This window comes from Coenobita brevimanus, chromosome 49 (genome assembly GCF_032717465.1).
Source record: "Coenobita brevimanus isolate Jiangsu-jjx chromosome 49, ASM3271746v2, whole genome shotgun sequence".
Taxonomy (NCBI): Eukaryota; Metazoa; Arthropoda; class Malacostraca; order Decapoda; family Coenobitidae; genus Coenobita; species Coenobita brevimanus.
In genome coordinates, this window is record NC_137002.1 from 1447557 (window position 1) to 1465107 (window position 17551).

The 17551-nt window shown below is 38.8% G+C and overlaps 1 protein-coding gene across 6 annotated transcripts in view; it reads right to left on the reverse strand.

Annotated features, from left to right (window-relative positions):
- bel (ATP-dependent RNA helicase bel) overlaps window positions 1-17493 on the reverse strand; it is a 49034-nt gene extending 31541 nt beyond the window's left edge. For 3 of the 6 annotated variants that reach the window (XM_080272114.1, XM_080272113.1, XM_080272111.1), the window contains exons 1-5: window positions 17376-17493; window positions 14837-14990; window positions 12669-12788; window positions 3632-3773; window positions 1774-1993 (exon numbers count right to left, since the gene is read on the reverse strand). In XM_080272114.1, the coding sequence (XP_080128240.1) occupies window positions 1774-1993; window positions 3632-3773; window positions 12669-12788; window positions 14837-14990; window positions 17376-17420 (681 nt within the window). In that variant the 5' untranslated portion in view covers window positions 17421-17493. The remainder of the gene's footprint in view (window positions 1-1773; window positions 1994-3631; window positions 3774-12668; window positions 12789-14836; window positions 14991-17375) is intronic. The other 3 variants (XM_080272116.1, XM_080272115.1, XM_080272112.1) reach the window with 2 other exon arrangements.
- Window positions 17494-17551: the final 58 nt, after the last annotated feature.

Sequence of the window (17551 nt, forward strand, 5' to 3'; positions counted from 1 at the left end):
GAATAGGTGGCAGACATAGAATATTATAGAATAGCATGTTATTATATATCATTAGAATCCTCTGGAAGAGGCAAATTTATACTGCAGAAAAACACACACACACACACACACACACACACACACACACACACACACACACACACACAGTAAAACACGCGATGGTGTTTTTTCAGCATATAGTAATTATTGTTCAATCAACTTGAAATTCATTCCTGTATTAGATGTAAATGAAACTAAGATACTGTGAAATTTTCTGCCAAAAATTCCTATAATTAATATTTTTCCTATAATTATTAATTAAATATTTTCATCTCCTTATCGGCAACAGGTTGTTTTATTGTGTGCATGATAACCATTATATTGTTAATGACTGACACAATGAAGTTATAACACTCACCAACTATTTACAACTCCAACCGCACACCAAGATGAAGAGGGGGGGGGGGGGGCCTAATGGTTAGTAGTTGAGGACGTCATCGGAGTGTAAACAAAGCCAGGCTTCACTCACGTGCTTGGCGGGATGACTAGCGGGGGTGCTAACGCACGTCTGATAGGCTGAGAGGCGGCCCTTTAACTCTGACAGAGGGAGCCGCTCGCCCATTGGCTGGGCGCGTGCCGACATTCGCCCCTACCGCTCTGAAATCACAGACCCTCCCCGCCCTCCTCCTGCCCTCCACGTGTGCAAAACAAGGGAGATTGAACCTAGAATTCTGAACCCACATGGGTCGGAATCGGAAAACGCTCTTCACCACGCGATTTTCAGTGCTTCCATCTATTGGAAAACATGCATAACTCATTTTTGATGGGGGTGGCGCATTCGCCCCTTGTCCACGAGACTCCTCATTTCTGAAGTCACATGAGAGGGTTTCAAGTACTGTGATAAAAAACACAGGGCTCAAAACTGACCCCTGGTGCACACAAACATTCACAAAAAACTCATCACTCACATCTCCATACACCCTTATCTGGGTGTGATCACCAACATACATGGCCATAACACTCTACCCAGCCACTATTCCATCCCAAGCTTTCTCATTGCCCACTTCAGCACCTCTCTAGGGACTCTGTCAAAGGCCTTCTCCATATCAACAAAAACAAAGTACAGCTCCCTTTTCTTTCCAATATACTTTTCCTGATGATGTAACACAATGAATATGGGATCAGTGGTCCCTTTGCCTGACATAAACCCAAACTGTATCTCATCAATATTCACTCTCTCTATAATCATACCTTTCTCTCTCTCTCTCTCTCTCTCTACACATATAGATAGACAGATAGATAGATAAATTGATATTAAGTTCAAGATACTCTCATCGGCTTGAGGACATTATAGAATGTCATTTTTTATTTCAATCTTGCTCAGACTAGGATGAACACTGGTACAGAATGTTTGGTTTACATTAACTTTTCCAGTGTGCTGATATCCATCTTAATCACATGGACTGAAATACAGCACAACATAAATGTACAAACTCCCATGTGTAAGGCAAGGCTACCACAAAGCAGCATTTTAATCACTAGACCACTAGATGTAAGAAGAGGCCCACATTCTCATCGCTTACGGAGGCTTTGCAGCAGTTTCTGCGTAAGGTTCTTCATTACTCTCGATTTTTGTCATTTATATATAAACTAAAGTATAATGACACTAGGTTACAGACAACACAGAATTAAATATCAGTAAGTTATATGGAAAATAATTTCCCAAGGAAGGGGTATATTAAAGCCTTGTAAGTCAATGTGAATATGGGCCCTAGTAGCCATGGCACGACTAACCACAGGTCCAGCGTTACTGAAGAGTTCTGCCTCTATGACCTCATTCCTGGGTAGTGGATGGGACCAGTCATCGCGATCATTACCACGGTCCCCCCACCTGCCGCCGCCACCACCTCCGCCAGTGCCACGGTCACGTTCATCTTCAATCCACCGGTTGTTGCGTGGTGGGCCATTCATGCCACCACTGTCACCGCCACGGAACCGGTCATCATAACCCCCACTGAAACATTTTACACAAGGATGTTCTAAGATGCTGATACAGTACAAATAATTACTGAACACACAAATACATGGGTCAGAAAATTGCTCACACATCACTAGAGACCAGGAATTCCGACTCCAAACAACATACACTCGACCCTCGATTTGCCGGACTAAAACGGGGGTAGACCAGTCCGGGAATAGCAAAAGTCTGGCCCTACATACCATTCCCCGGACTATTACCATACTTTGTCCGAATTCTCCAATATTGTCCAGCAATTATTCCAATAATCTAAAGCATTCTGGAATGCAGGCTACCTATACCAACATAACTAACATACACAGTACATAAAATAACACTGATGCAATAACAACAATAATAACTCACACAATAGCTGTACTTTGCTACCTACAACCCTAAGAATGGTTGTTTATACAGTTGTTGATGAGAATGTGGTGGGTATGATAGATCAGAAAGCTGGGGAAAAAGAAGAAAATGAGCAAGGACTGGAGCACCACAAGGTCAGCCAACCACTAATCAGCTGACTGAGATACAAACACGCAATCTTGGACCGAATCAGCAATTTTAAATGGAAAATATTTTAATCTTCATCACCATATAGGTTTGCACACCTAATTATTTGAAATTCAGTCAAAGGTTTGTGCTTAATTTATTAATCGAAAATCAGGATTCTGAGTGAAAATTTCTTAAAGTTAGAAGTGTTTTGCCACTAGCCTAACAACTCACCCTGATGGACTTTTGTTTTGGATAAATATCAATTTACAATGCACAATTTTTTTTTTTTTTTTTGTACTCAAAATAAATATTTATGCAAAACAGAAGTCTGTCAAGGTGTGCTGACGGTCTGCAGGGGAAATACAGTATCTGCTGACATTGGCCAACCACTCATCAGCTGACCGAGATGTAAATAATGACGATCTGAAGGGGAAAAATATCTGCTAACGTTCGTGCACTTTAGCTCTGAAACCTAATTTTTTAATTAAGTTACATTAAGTAAAACTTTTAAAGTAGATTTCAGATAATTAGGTGTGTATGAGCCACTGTGGCGAAAAAAATTGAAATATTTTCCAATGAAAAGTGCCGATTTGGTATTTAGTCACACCAAGTAGGGTGAGCTGAGTAGGAATGGATCCCATTGACCTTGTCCGTAAGAAAATATTTTTATTACCTATGAATTTTATTGTGTCCAAGCCTCCCTTAAACTTTACTGTGTTATGCAATAAACTATTCATAGTGGCATTTGAGAAAGGCAAGAGGCAAATGGGATATTGCCACGAGTTAGGAGATGGTGACGTGAAGCAGGTTGGTGGCCAAGATGCATTTCATGTATGAAAATAATTTCTTGTGTTACAAATGGCCTTTATCGAGTCAAAACCTTGCCAAAATTTTACTGTGCTGTGTAGCTTACTGCTTATAGTTTTATATGAGAGTATTGGCTGGACTTTTGTTGAGAATTACAATACCATGCTTACTTTCATGGAATCCTTGTACTGAGGTTCCTAAAGGTACAGTCAATGCCTTCTATGGACTGAACACTAAATCAAGAACCAAAACTAGCTAAGTATCTCCGAAAAGTTGAATAAAATGAAGATGCGTAATAACTTTTGCAAAACCGCAAGTCTCAACTCGACTCACCTGCGTCCGTCACGGCCACCTCTCCAGCGGTCATCATGGCGGAAGCGATTGTCACCTCCACGGAAACCGCCACCATCGGGTCTGCCATCACGCCTGGGGGGGTAGCCGCCAGGGGGGCCTAAATCACCGTTCTTTCTTCCACCTAGCAGGTCACCATGGGTAAAAACAGATGAACATTTATAAAGGCATGTTATTCATCTCTAGATTTATTTTTTCATTGAGTAAAGTTATTGTACTTTTTAAAAAATCCAATAGAGCCTAATCTGAACTTACAATTGTGCACCATGGGCAACAAACTTCATGCCAATTAAAGAACTAATAATTCACTTTTTAATGTATTACAAGCAGGTTCATTACTCCTTGTTTAAATTACAATGAAGGTCACATGCTAAGGTGACATGTCGGAATGCAATATAACTACACCTTGGTTTTGGTGTTCTGGAACTGACAGGTTTTCCCACAATAGTTTAAATGCCCATGTATGCTCTTTGTTATTCAGTGTTGTTCTGCCTGCCATCACACACATATAGAATGAGTGATACCTCTCACGCTACATCAGTAACATTCAGCCTGCCATGACAAGGGCTGTCCATTTATCTCTTGTCAGTGAGTCAACCTCTTGTGATTGCTTGTGATCAATACACCCCCATCTGCCTGTTTCTTTTATAAAGGTTGTGCTATTTCATGAGGCTAAAGAATTACAATACTAGTAAGAATACAATTTAGGTTTAATATACTGCATAAGCAAATTATTATAGGAAAATAATGCTATGCATTTCTTGGGGGGGGGGGGGAAAGCTAATTACTAACAAATTTAGTGAGACAGAGTGGCACCAGTGGTGAGTCCAACTGCCAAGTGATTCATGCCAAAATATTTTTGCCATTTTTCTTGACTCAGTGCTATTTTCATTCACTGACCTTTAGGATTTACGTGCAAATTTATGTCTTTTCCTATTCATTTTTCATTCTAAAAGATGAGAAAACATTTTGCAGACAGCTTATTATTCTTGATTTACCCTTTGGATCTGAAGCCCAGGGCATGGTGAAAAATTATACATACTTTTGTTCTTAACCCTTTTAATATACGGTACATTTCTCTAAACTTATATTTACTTCCTCCACACAATTTTATTCAGCTTATGCGAGACTTTCTGATCTCAAGGGGATAGACACAGCCCTCACTGACCACTTCCACAAGTTATCTTTCCTAAATGAATAAAATAGTCTGGTGGTAGCATGAACAAAATACATCCTTGGACTGAAGGGATTAATCATGTGACATCATTCATAAGGCAGATTAGCATTCTGGTCAAGCAACCTGTGGCAATCATCTTACTTACAGACTGAATTAAAAGGCATTACTACATTTGAAGTTCTTGTGATTAATCCCTTCAATATGATAATGTATTTTAATATTTTCCCCTGCTACCACCAAATGATTTCATGTAGCTTTAGGAGTCTTAACTGTGAAGGGGAAAATGAAATTCATGTCAAACTCTACCCACTTCCTAAAACTATCTCCTTAGCTGAGAAAAATCATCTAGAGACAGCAGACAAACTTAAAATGACATCACTGTACTGAAGAGTTAAAAGCCTGATGCTACTAAATTTTTTAAATTGCACTTCATTATACACATTTAGCAATGGTAGATAATGAAAGTAGCAGCACTATAGCGTGAACTAATTTGCCAACATGCAGAGCATTACAGGGAAGCTTGTGCCTATAATCTTATTTATATATACTTTGAATATATGACAAATCTACTTAATATCAAATTAATGAAATGGTTACTTTGACACAGAAGATAAAGAACATCTGTGGCTACAATTTAGCTGGAGAAAGTCTGCTTCTGAGTTTATTAAAAAGAGCATTTTTCCATTTTTTAGTAAACTCTAACCTATCCCTGGGTCAGTATCACATACTGAATATAATTTCATGAATTTTGTAAATTCTCCATTTTTGAGCAAGCCTTAAAGAATCACTGGGTCAGTATCACATTCTAATGATAATTTTAAGAATTTTGAAATAGTTGTAAACAACAACTAATACATGGTCAATCAATATTTCTTAAGGAAAAAGCTAAGGGGAAAAATAACACATTTAGTCACAGTTCAGAGTTAGTAAAGCACTCCCTAGACTAATGTGGATCCAAAACCTGAAAAAGGAAGTTAGTGCAGTTGATGGGTTAGTCATCAGATGGAGAAGCAAACAGTAGGATGGAGAAAATGAAGGCAATAAAAGGTTCAATACCACACTGTAAAACTGCCAGATGATTAACATTTACATTCCAGGTAGCATCCTTGTTATTCTTGCTACTACCAGACAATTTTGTTAAACTGGGGAAACACCTGTTGTATTTATGGGGTATATCAAGGCCATATCTAACCCAAGTTTGAAAATTTCCCTTCTACACTGAATAACATAATCAAGCAAGGGCAAAAACAAAGGACATCCCTGGGCTCAAAGGGTTAAAACCTACACAACTCTGCCAGATGACACTAGACGTCTACTGTAACCAATACCTGACCCCAAGAAATTTGACTTTAGAGCTTTTGCTTCACTTCACATGCATGACACCTGGCAGTCAAGTGGGTGAAAGTACTCCAACCTAATGGAGCCTGCAAGGCTTTCCATCTGATTGGCGGTTAGGGTTTATTGCCCACATAAAGACAATCAAGCGCAAAAGTGGCTGGTAATCCTTGCCTTAAATGTCAGAACTGCATAGCATAGCCACAGACCCCTGTGCTCCTAATGGGGTAAAATGAGACTGGACAATGGATGGGCTTGTTTCTTTCTGCATTATATACTGAACTGTGTGCAGGACTGCTTTACTATGCATATTTTACCTCAGCGCAGACTCTTGTGATTTCACCTATGACTTGGCATCATCTTTCATATGGCCATCAGTACTTGTAGCCTGGTAATGACTGAAAATTCTGCCAATATTCATTTAACAATTTTCACTTAAAACCAGGGCCAGAATCTAGCCACCTTCTGAAGTATGTGTGCAAAGTCCCGGGACTCTTTGTATCATCAACATCATATCAAAAGAAATTCTGATGTAAAAAAAAAAGTGCCACAACACGAGGCTTTTGCTTTAATCAGATGATATATTCACCATAATAGCCAAATACAGTGTTTGACAAAGGTTAAGTATACTCCTATTTTACTTAAACAGAAGATAATACCATTGGATTAAAAAAAAAAAAAAAAAAGGGAGGGAGGGGGGCCTTCTTACCTATGATGCAGTGGAGCCTAGAGCATTAATGCTTGGGGTTATTTCACATCCAACCAAACCCTGACAAAATGTATTAACATCAAAAAGTATCACTGGGAACAAATTTTTTTCTAAAACAACAGGCCACCCTACTCATACAAAGCCCACACAATAATTGCTGGGATTATTTCACATCCAACTAAACCTGATGATATTTACTGAGCTGCATATGTACTGATACCAAATCCAACCTGGGAGACGTCTTTCAAAGGAGTGTCAGGAAAGCATCATTACGTGCAGAAATTTTGATTATGTTCAGTAGCTGATTGGGAAAAAAGTCTGCCATACATTCTGCTGAAGCTGCCTGTTAGTAAATCCAACAGGGACATTAAACATACATATAACCTAATATAACCAAACCTGAGGCCACCCAATAGGATCCTTACTGACAATGTACACAGCTACACAAAGACAAACATTTACCAGTAACAGCAAAAAAAAAAAATCATGCAGGTGTGTACAAACAAAATCACAGCACTACATTTTCACTGAATGCCAAGTAATAAAATAAAAAATAGTAATAAAATAAAAAATATAATTTTAACAGCACAGCACATGCAACACCAATACATGACATCCTGATTCATATACATACACTATTTACACAGCAAAGAGGGGAACACAAATCATAACAAAAAAAAGCACTTGTTAAAGGTGAATATCCACTCTCTTTCCAAAGGAGAGAGAGAGAGAGAGACTGAAATGTACAATAGTAGTTTTTTGCCTGGCTTCATAATCCATGACTATATATATATATATATATATATATATATATATATATATATATATATATATATATATATATATTGTATATGCCTATAATTATATACAGTAGGCTGGGAAGGGTGACAATATGCATCTTCATGGCTCGACTTTTTTTTTTTTTTTTGTTAGCAAGGTTTCGCCAATCCTCTTGGGATCATCAGGCTATAAAATATATTACTGAATACAATTAAAACACACAAGTAAAACCACAACCAAAAACATATTCCTCAAAAAATGGCATGTTAATCTTTAAAGAGCAGAACATGAAAAGTTTTGAGGAATTTGTTTTTGACTAATTTTACTGGTGTGTTTTACCTGTGCTCAATAATATATATATATATATATATATATATATACATATATTTTTTTAGCCTAATGATGCCAAAGGAATTGACAAAATGTCACTAGCATGAACAAAGGCCAGCCATGAAGATGCTTATTGTCACCCTTCCTGGCCTATTGTGAATAAGACAACTACAGGTAAGCCCTTAATTCACGCGAGGGTTACGTTCCCAGATCCTTCGCGTATGTAGTAAATTCGCGTATATGTTCTGCCCTTGTGTGCATATAATTACGCATGTCTACTAATTATATTACATCTGAATAATACTGTTTATGCACTACATACACCTTATAAACTAGCATAATGTATGAAAAACAACAAAAATATAAGAAATTTAACACTGAAACCTGACAGGCACAGGCGTAGGTGGAGACACTTCTGCAGTCTGGTGCACAAGCCCTCACTGCCTCCAATATGCTACATTCTGCCTTCTTTATTGTCCAAACAGTTGACTCATTCACCCCAAACATACGGTTCCAAGCCAGTTCACAGGCATAGGTGGAGACACTTTAGCATAGTCTGGTGCACTGGCCTTCACTGCCTCCCGTATGCTACGTTCTGCCTTCTTTATTGTAGGAACAGTTGACTCACCCCAAACACACGGTTCCAAGACAATTCACCAGGAAGTCAATTCACCATCAAATCATGGACGATTCCCTGTCATTCTATAAATATACTTATTATTGATTAATTAATACTTTAATAACTAATTTTCAGGGGGATTTTATAACTTATATATGTAAAAAACTAGTGTACTGTACTTGCTAAATAAACTGGTATGTAAATAAATGACAGGAAATCGTCCTAATGGAGAATTGTCGCTGACATTCCTCCCTTAAATTTGTCCAACACAACTTTCTCTGTCAGCAACATCACGTTACAGTTCGTTTTGGTGTGTTACCACATGCATCACTAGCACTACACTTAGGCCCCATGTTGACAGACAAGGCAAGCAATCACTGGAAGGCAGAAAAATAAGCCACAAATAACGATTCGCGAGTCACACATGGTTCGACCGTCGGATTCAAACTGCCTGTGTGGTGCATGGTAGACCGACCTCCCACACACACACACACACACACACACACACACACACACACACACACACACACACATGTATGCACACGGGCAGCAGGTAGGCATTTTTATATTTTATTTATTTCTCTTGTATATTAAAAATTATTTATTTGAATACTATAATTCTATGTTTTAATTATTATAAGAAAAATTCGTGGATAACCGAAATCGCGTGAAAAAAGTTTGCGTGAATTAAGGGCTTACCTGTACTGTTTTATATATATATATATATATATATGAGATTATATAATATACAATAAAATCCATAAAGCACTGTACTGGACTACAGTATATACAAGCAACCTGTGAGTGCCCATGTTGGTTTTTAATATCAAGCAAAATATATTTGAGGGTAATACAGATTAGATGAAATCAGCTCAGGCATATGCTCCTATAAAGCATAATAATGATTTTGGCCCACATTATGTAACACAGGAATACCATGATCCAAATAAGGCTGTAGTTCAAGATGCAACCATTCATATTCTGGCTTACCACCTAATCACAAGCCTGGTGGGTTGATAGAAATTATAGTATACGGTGCTAAACTGTCTAATTAACTGACAGCTATTAGACTGCAGAACAGCTCTGGGTTTTCAATATTTTATATATAGCACAGCATGTCTTCTGCACTACATACAACAAACTGTTAAACAAGGAGGTAAAAGCCTTCTAAGCTATACAGTAAAATGTCATATACTGTATACAAAAAGTGGGTTCTTGACAATCATATGACAAAGTATTCACATCTACCACTTTCACAGCAACCTCAGAAAGTCTGTAGTTACATCAGTTGCAGGTAAATGGCAAAGACACTCAAGGAAAACTGGCAGAATTTAATAAAATTATATCCATACTATGAAACGCACAACTGGACATGATGGTTATAAAACCCTGTCTGTGAAATTCCACTTAACAGTCTCCTGTTCTATCCCATCTCCAACTCACCACTCAATCCCATTCTTGTCTGCCTATCAGACAGCTTTACAGAGAATCTTGAGAGCTTCTCAGATTTGGGATATTTTCTGTAGTTCAAGGCTACGTAATGGAGTCAAAACACACCCAGTGGCATCCAAAGATTGGCAAAGTATTTAAGTACCTAAAATAAATGCTGCTGCAATACAGTATAGTAACATATAATGCTAAAAAAATGATGCATATGGATCACCACTGTCTGTCCTGGTTCCTAAAAACTGAGCTGGTGACACTGATATACCTATCACAAGTGCACACACTTTCACTTCCAGGGATCCAGAGCATCTCTCTCTCTCTCTCGCACACACACGCACACACACACACACACACACACACACACCAATCCTTACTCACCACTTTTGCAGATGGTCACTGAACCATACAACAAAATGTCAAGAACCCAGTACAATACACTTCTATTTTCACAAAGTTCAATACTGTAATTTATAACTGTCAAAAACATTATAAATTTACCTTATCTGGACTACAGTGAACTTCAGGGCCATTTTATTTTCACATTATTACTGTATAGGAAAAGAACGTTAGCTTCAGCCTTTCCAAAAGCAATAAGCTAAAGCAAAAATTGTTATCCCCCAGCAGGTAACAGTCATGGGTTAGAGACACCTATTGCCCTCCACTGACTTCCCCACCATCTCACTGTGAACTCATCCTTTTTTTAAGTTTGTTTCATCTGACTGAGTTTCCTGAGGGGATATCAATTATTGCTTATGAGTACGTGTTAAATGCAAACCTCCAAAACAGCACCTCCTCCAGAATCCCTTTGTTTGCCAACTTTTTGAGAAATCATGACTTCATCAACACTAATCTTGTTATCCTGACAGGTGAGTATATAATCGCTGCCTTAAAAAAAATAAATAAATAAAAATAAAAAAAATCATGCCTAGTACAGATGTGAACACTGACCTCAGGACTCACACCACCTGAACAGCGATACACATCCACACCAACAAAAACTTATGTCCTCACAGTATGACCATCTTTTATTATATCTTCTGCCATCACAACCTCAGCAAATTACAAAATCTCTTATTGAAGTTTCACTGGTACCTGTTGTTTTTATTATGGTCCCAAGCTTATCTGAAAGTGGAACCAGTGGAATGCAGGTAGATGCTGCACTTCCGCAGTCCACTATCCTCCTTTAGAATACAGTCACACCGAACACAACAAGCAGGGCGACTTGAGCAGGGAGGGATGAGGCGACACGATAAAACACACTAAATCCTATGTAGGTGGCCACACTGAATGAGCTGGGAGGTTTGTCGCCCCGCTCATCCTCCACGCTCGTCGCTGCGCGATGCAGCATGTTTAAAATTGTCGTGCACTGCCTAGAGACATCCCCATTCCCCAGGCATTGCATCATCATTCAGTCGTCCTGGTACTGCGTGTTGGGGCAGTTGGGTTTGGTAATAATGTCTACTGAACAACTTATTGCAGCCGTGTACCACAGGAGAGCTGTGTGGGATCCAAATGATCCACTCCACAAAAATGCTGGAGTGCTGAATAAACACTGGGAAGATATCTGTGAATAACTGCATACAAATGGAAATTATAACAGAGCATTATTCTGTCATGAGATTGCTCAAGTAATGCTTGTTCCACCATTGTTATAAAACCTATAAAAGACCATTAATGTCTAAACTTCATATAAGTATTTAATGTTCTACTCCCTGTGTTACACCGTAAGCATAAAAATAATAAACAGATAAGTGTATACAGTACACTATATGTATGTATATATGTAATGAACATTGACAATTTTATTACATATCAATACACGAATCTATGAAATATAATTCAGTAGATATTTGAACTGCCCAGTGGATATTTCACTATAGACATGCTTCTGACTGTTTGTCGCCCGCGAGGCTGTCGCTTCCTATTAGGACACGCATCGCGCTGACACTCATGTCGCTGCACATCGCTACCTCCCCGCTCGTCGCGTTTGGTGTGGCCGTAGCCTCAGGGAGATAGGGGGAGCTGATAAGGGGAATTTGTATAATCAGGCAGGAGGGCTACTTAGTTTAATTAGTGCCGCTGCATGATAGCATCCCACTTCAGCTCTCTCACTGCTACTTATACAGCTGCCTTATCAGTATCCCCCTACTTAATAGTTGCAGGAAAAAAGTTGAGTAATCTAAAAGGGGGAATAATGGATATATTTTTTCTTAGTTTATTCTAACTCATAAAGAGGACAGCCTGTATATTACCATACACAAACAACCACATTCTCAGACCACTGACAATAAACAAACACCCCTCCCTTCACCAGAAACGGACACCTCACTGATCCCTCACACAGACGAATAGCAACAGACACCCTGCCCATCTCTCATGCAAATAAATAGCAACAGACACCCAGCCCATCCCTCACACAGACAAATAGCAACAGACACCCAGCCCATCCCTCACACAAGCAGCAAGAGAAACCCTTCCCATCCCTCACAAACAGACAGATAGAGACAGCAACAGACAACCTTCCCATCCCTCACACACACACACACACACAGCAACAGACACCCTTCCCATCCCCTCACACAGACAGCAGCAGGCACCTCCCCTTCATTAAGGTAGGACTTACTGCTGCCGTACGGGTCTCTATCCCAGCCACCGCCGTCACCCCTCTGGGGACCACGCGGGCCATACCAACTCCCGAAGTCTCTAGAACTCCCGAAGTCCCTAGAATTCCTATCTGAAGGATCTGCCGGAAGGATGCAATTCATGGCAATCTGTGCAGTCCTTATTTTAAACACAAGCCATTAAAAAAATATAAATAACTTAAAGTGATATAGGCAATGCTGTGCAAGTGTGCAACTTCTAAGTACTGTAATCACAATTTGGGAAATAAATAAAATGTACTACATAAATCCCAGGGTCCAGATCACTGAATTTTCCTTTTTTTTTTTTTTTTTTGAGAGAGAATGGGAGGGGAGGGGGACAAAATAATAAAATTAATTTCGTTTAAGCATATACAAATAATGTCTCAGATACTGCACTGAGCCTTGAGAGCTCTATATAGTACACTTTATTCTTTAAATAAAAATGAATACTGAGTAATATGATATACTAGAGGGATATGACTAAAACAAACATAACATGGGCTACCTTAAGAATAGACATCCGTGCATAACAGTAAAGCCAACCTGGTAACTGAAATCCTATAAGGGCTGCTAAATTCCCCTGATTTGCACTGTACACAGTTTTAACACTGTGAAACAACTAACAGCTCTCAGTGATAATTTGACATGAATAAGTTCTGTTTATCAATGCATCATTTTACCAGATAGGGCTTTATGAAATCAAAGTTGCTGTGGTATAAGGCAAAGTGCTGACACAACATGGAAGCCAATAAATGTACTGCACCTACCTCACCCACACACAACAGCCACGGGTCGAGGCTGTTACACCAGACAGAATGCAGTGCACTCAGGGAACAATGGTTCAGGTAGGCTATCATGCATAATGCCATCATTTACAGGAGGAGTGTGTCCACGCTAATTTTACCTATCATCTTACCATACTGTTTATATGGAACTGGAGAGGTGTGGGGAAATATTAATACATACATATACAAGAGTAATTATAAATATCTGAAAATTATCAAAGGTACTGTATAATTACAATAACCAAAGATTGCTAAATCTAGAATAATATCTCAAGAGTTCAACCATGATATCCCAAGGTCATGGACAACTAGAAATATTAGGGCACAGGCAATCTCACAAGAGCCCATCAGAATAACACTCTTGTCTAACAAATCTAATGCCTGTGTCATACATCAACATCTGCTGATCTGAAATAAACAAGGATAAACACACAATGGCACAATGATGGGGAAGAGACTCAACCTTGCAAACACTTGAATGTTCACTAGAGCACGGGCTAAAGGTCCACCATTCCATGAGCATACAAGAAGACATAACTTTCTGAGCTGTGAGTAGAAAGGCCAGTGGCTGGATCGACTGTCACTGCTTAGTGGCAAAAAGAAATTTCCTCATCTTGCTACAGAGCAGAGAAACAGGGCCTGTACTCTCAGCTAAGATCGCTCTCTAATACCTCTCCCATTATTTCTCAATAAAGTTCGGTATTTTTTTTTTTATGCTACAATATTTATGGAAAGTATGTCAGAAATAACCTATATGAAGAAAGGATCGAAGTATAATATGCAAAACAAATCATCAAATAAATGGTACTATATTACCTTCTAAGTTTACTACTATACAGGGCAAAGATGTATTATCCTACATTCTTTTTACATTAACTTGGACCAGATTTTCATCTTTCTGCTGCTAATTTCAAGTGGCTTACTGGTAGAAAATGATAACAGTATGGTTCACCATCCTTTACTCAGTATTTCTTAATGAATGGCATCATTCTGTTTATTGATCTGCTACAATTCAACATTCAAGACAGAGATGGCAACCTTAGGTAAAGTTAAAGTAAACTTAATATAAAAGATAATACTGGCGGCATGTATGGCATCTGGTGGCGGGGGCAGAAATCCTACGTACATAGGAACACAGGCTTAAAACATACTATTACACTAATGAGAGAGTCAGAGCCTCACAACACATGGAAATAAACTCTGGACACATTGATATACTAATATGAAATACAACCTCTTCAGCTTAAGCCATATTGGCATACAGTACTAATAAAAGATACAGACTTCTATGCACTTGGGAAAACAGCCTAAGGACATACAATAATAGTAAACTAATGAGAAAATATTGTTGGCAACTTATGTACCTGGTGGAGGTGGTCCAGTGAGTGGTGGTGGTGGTGGTGCGTCCTCCAAGCGGTTGCGCAGGTGAGGGGGGATGTAGCGGCCTCCTCCTCGGCCCCCTCGCCCGCCTGGCCGTGGGCCAACGTGATCACGCCCCTCCAAGCCTAGACCAGCAAACTGCCACAACATAATACTACAATCAAGAAGTGTGTGGTGAAATAAAATACCAGGATGTAACAATTACCAGTATCCCATTTGTGAACAAAATATACAGGTATGTACCGTAAAGGATTTGTGGTGCTGAAATTTAGACTAAAGTTAACCCCTCCCAGTTTAAAGGGTCTTCCATAAACTGAGAAATGCTGTGCTAAAACAGCAATAATAATAATAACAATAATAATAATTATAATAATAATCAAATCATCACCCTGAAGGTTAATGATAAATGCCACAAAATTATTTTATGCCTCCAAAATTTTCAGCTCTACCTGCTAAACTATCCCAATCACATGTACTGTACAATTTGCATCAAAAGTCCTATAGTCATCTCAATTGTTTAAAACATATACAGTATATATATATATATATATACACATGGGTAGACGGCGACAACCATCATCCACTCACTCGATGTAATGCTGCCTACTTTTCTGCCATTCTTTTTCTATGTCTGCTTTCCTCTCTTCCTATTTCTCTCATCTTTCCAGTCACTTTTTATTGCTTTTCTTTCCTTTTTAGGAGGCTTTACAATGAATGACAAGAATAATGGTTTCCAGTAAGACAGGAAGCCATTTAGGTACAACACTGGGCAGTAACCATATAACCAACCCATTCGTGTTCCCTATATGTCCACAAGTGGGTTGGCAGAGGGTTAATGCCACCCCTTATGGGATTATGGCATCTGGCTAAAGATAGAGACTGTAACTTACAGTACTGTAGATACCTTCAATAAACATACAAAAGTGCACCAGACAGCAAGAGTTAATGCTATGCTGTTCCTGTATAAAAATAACACTCCAGATCCATCCAATTTATAAACTAGTAGTGCCGTATGAATAACTGCAATATCTTGGAATGGATCCTGCAGTTAAAGATTTTTACCGGTACTTTATTAAAAAGAGAGAGAAAAAAAGTTGCAATTCATGAGGGGGTAAAATGATATTTTATGGGGCATACCACCAGAAGCATTTAAAGTGAGAGTATTTGCTGACTGCTTTGTATATTTCTCTCACATATGTTAAGGTTGGTTCTGAGATTGTTTTCCAGATCAATTTCTAAACATGGATTCTAACAATGGAGTTTACCATCTGACAATTATGGAGTCCTACTAAAATCCTCCCAGTAGCCTCCTACCAATTATTTGGCTTGGTTTGGTTTCTGCACTATTTATCTTATTTCTAAACACCAAAAAACTGTGGATGGTGAATTACCCATTTTTCTGATTACCGTAGGCTACCTCCCTAAACTACAATTTTACCCAAGAAAGATACAGGCAAATATGTACTGTATAAACAAGTGCAGAATGCTGATATTTTGCTATATTACCAGTCCACTTCATTTACTAAATTTGTGAACTGATTACATATGTCCCATTTCAGTTAAAACTAATATAAACACACTGACAATCATTTCCATATAAAATTCAAGTACGAGATGCAAATATACTTCAATGCACATTTCAACGCATTAGGCTAACATTTCACTAGATTCTTATATTCTGTATTTCAGTAAGACCTGTGAATGTTTAATTTCAAAACCTGCGAGATAAATTTAACAGCAATGATGGGATTCACCATAAAGATATAATAAAATACAAAACATAACAATCACTTGTTAGCATTATTAAAAATAAATTTAGCAAGACATACACTTAGGTTGGTCTGTTCCTAACTATTAGGGTGTGCAGATTTAAATCCCACTCACCCAAAACAATGCTGTTTCTTACATATTGATAACTTCTATTTCAGAATGAAATTACCTTCCTTCTTGCAACACTACCCCCAAGAAATTGGTCAAGCACAATACTGGACAAGACGAATCAGCAGAACGCGAAAAGTACTATTCTTAGAAATGATTAAATAATTCGTGTGACCCTGTTTATTTCTTGGTTTCGGTAGCTTATTAGTGCCGTGAAAAACGCGTATTCTTTTAATTACATGAAAAAATGCGAAACAGCAAAAAACATATGAAACACAACTCCTTGTGGGAAGACATAAAAGCCTGAAAAAATTGTATGGTGTTGGTTGGCTGGCTGTTGCAACACGGGTGAAATGAACGTGGCTCTCTCGCCCTCCATTTCTCCCTCCCTCCTTCCCTAAATATCACCGGGGGTCTAATTCCGTCCCAAGAGGAGAAAAATACGGGGAAATTTGGCGAGCGCCTTACATGTCCATTCCAGTGTCCTTGTAAATACCGGCAAGGCACCTGAAGCTGGGCTCTGAGATGGAATTGATTGGATTGTCAGCTGCCTCACTCCACCGCTTCCGTCCACCTGACAGCCTCCACTTATCTCACTAGATTACCTTCCATTCCACTCCTCTAAGAAACTACAAGGGTGCTCACCTGCCGCTCTAGACCTACTCCATTGTGGGTGGGTACATTACTCATAGTACAAATAAAAAGTAACTTGTGTATTAAAAGTTTGCGTCGGGGACCCTGGGCGCTGTGGACCGTCTGGTTACTCCGGAGGACAAAGCCAATTTTTCTGAGGCTGTGACGTCACGGCCTCGCCAGCACCC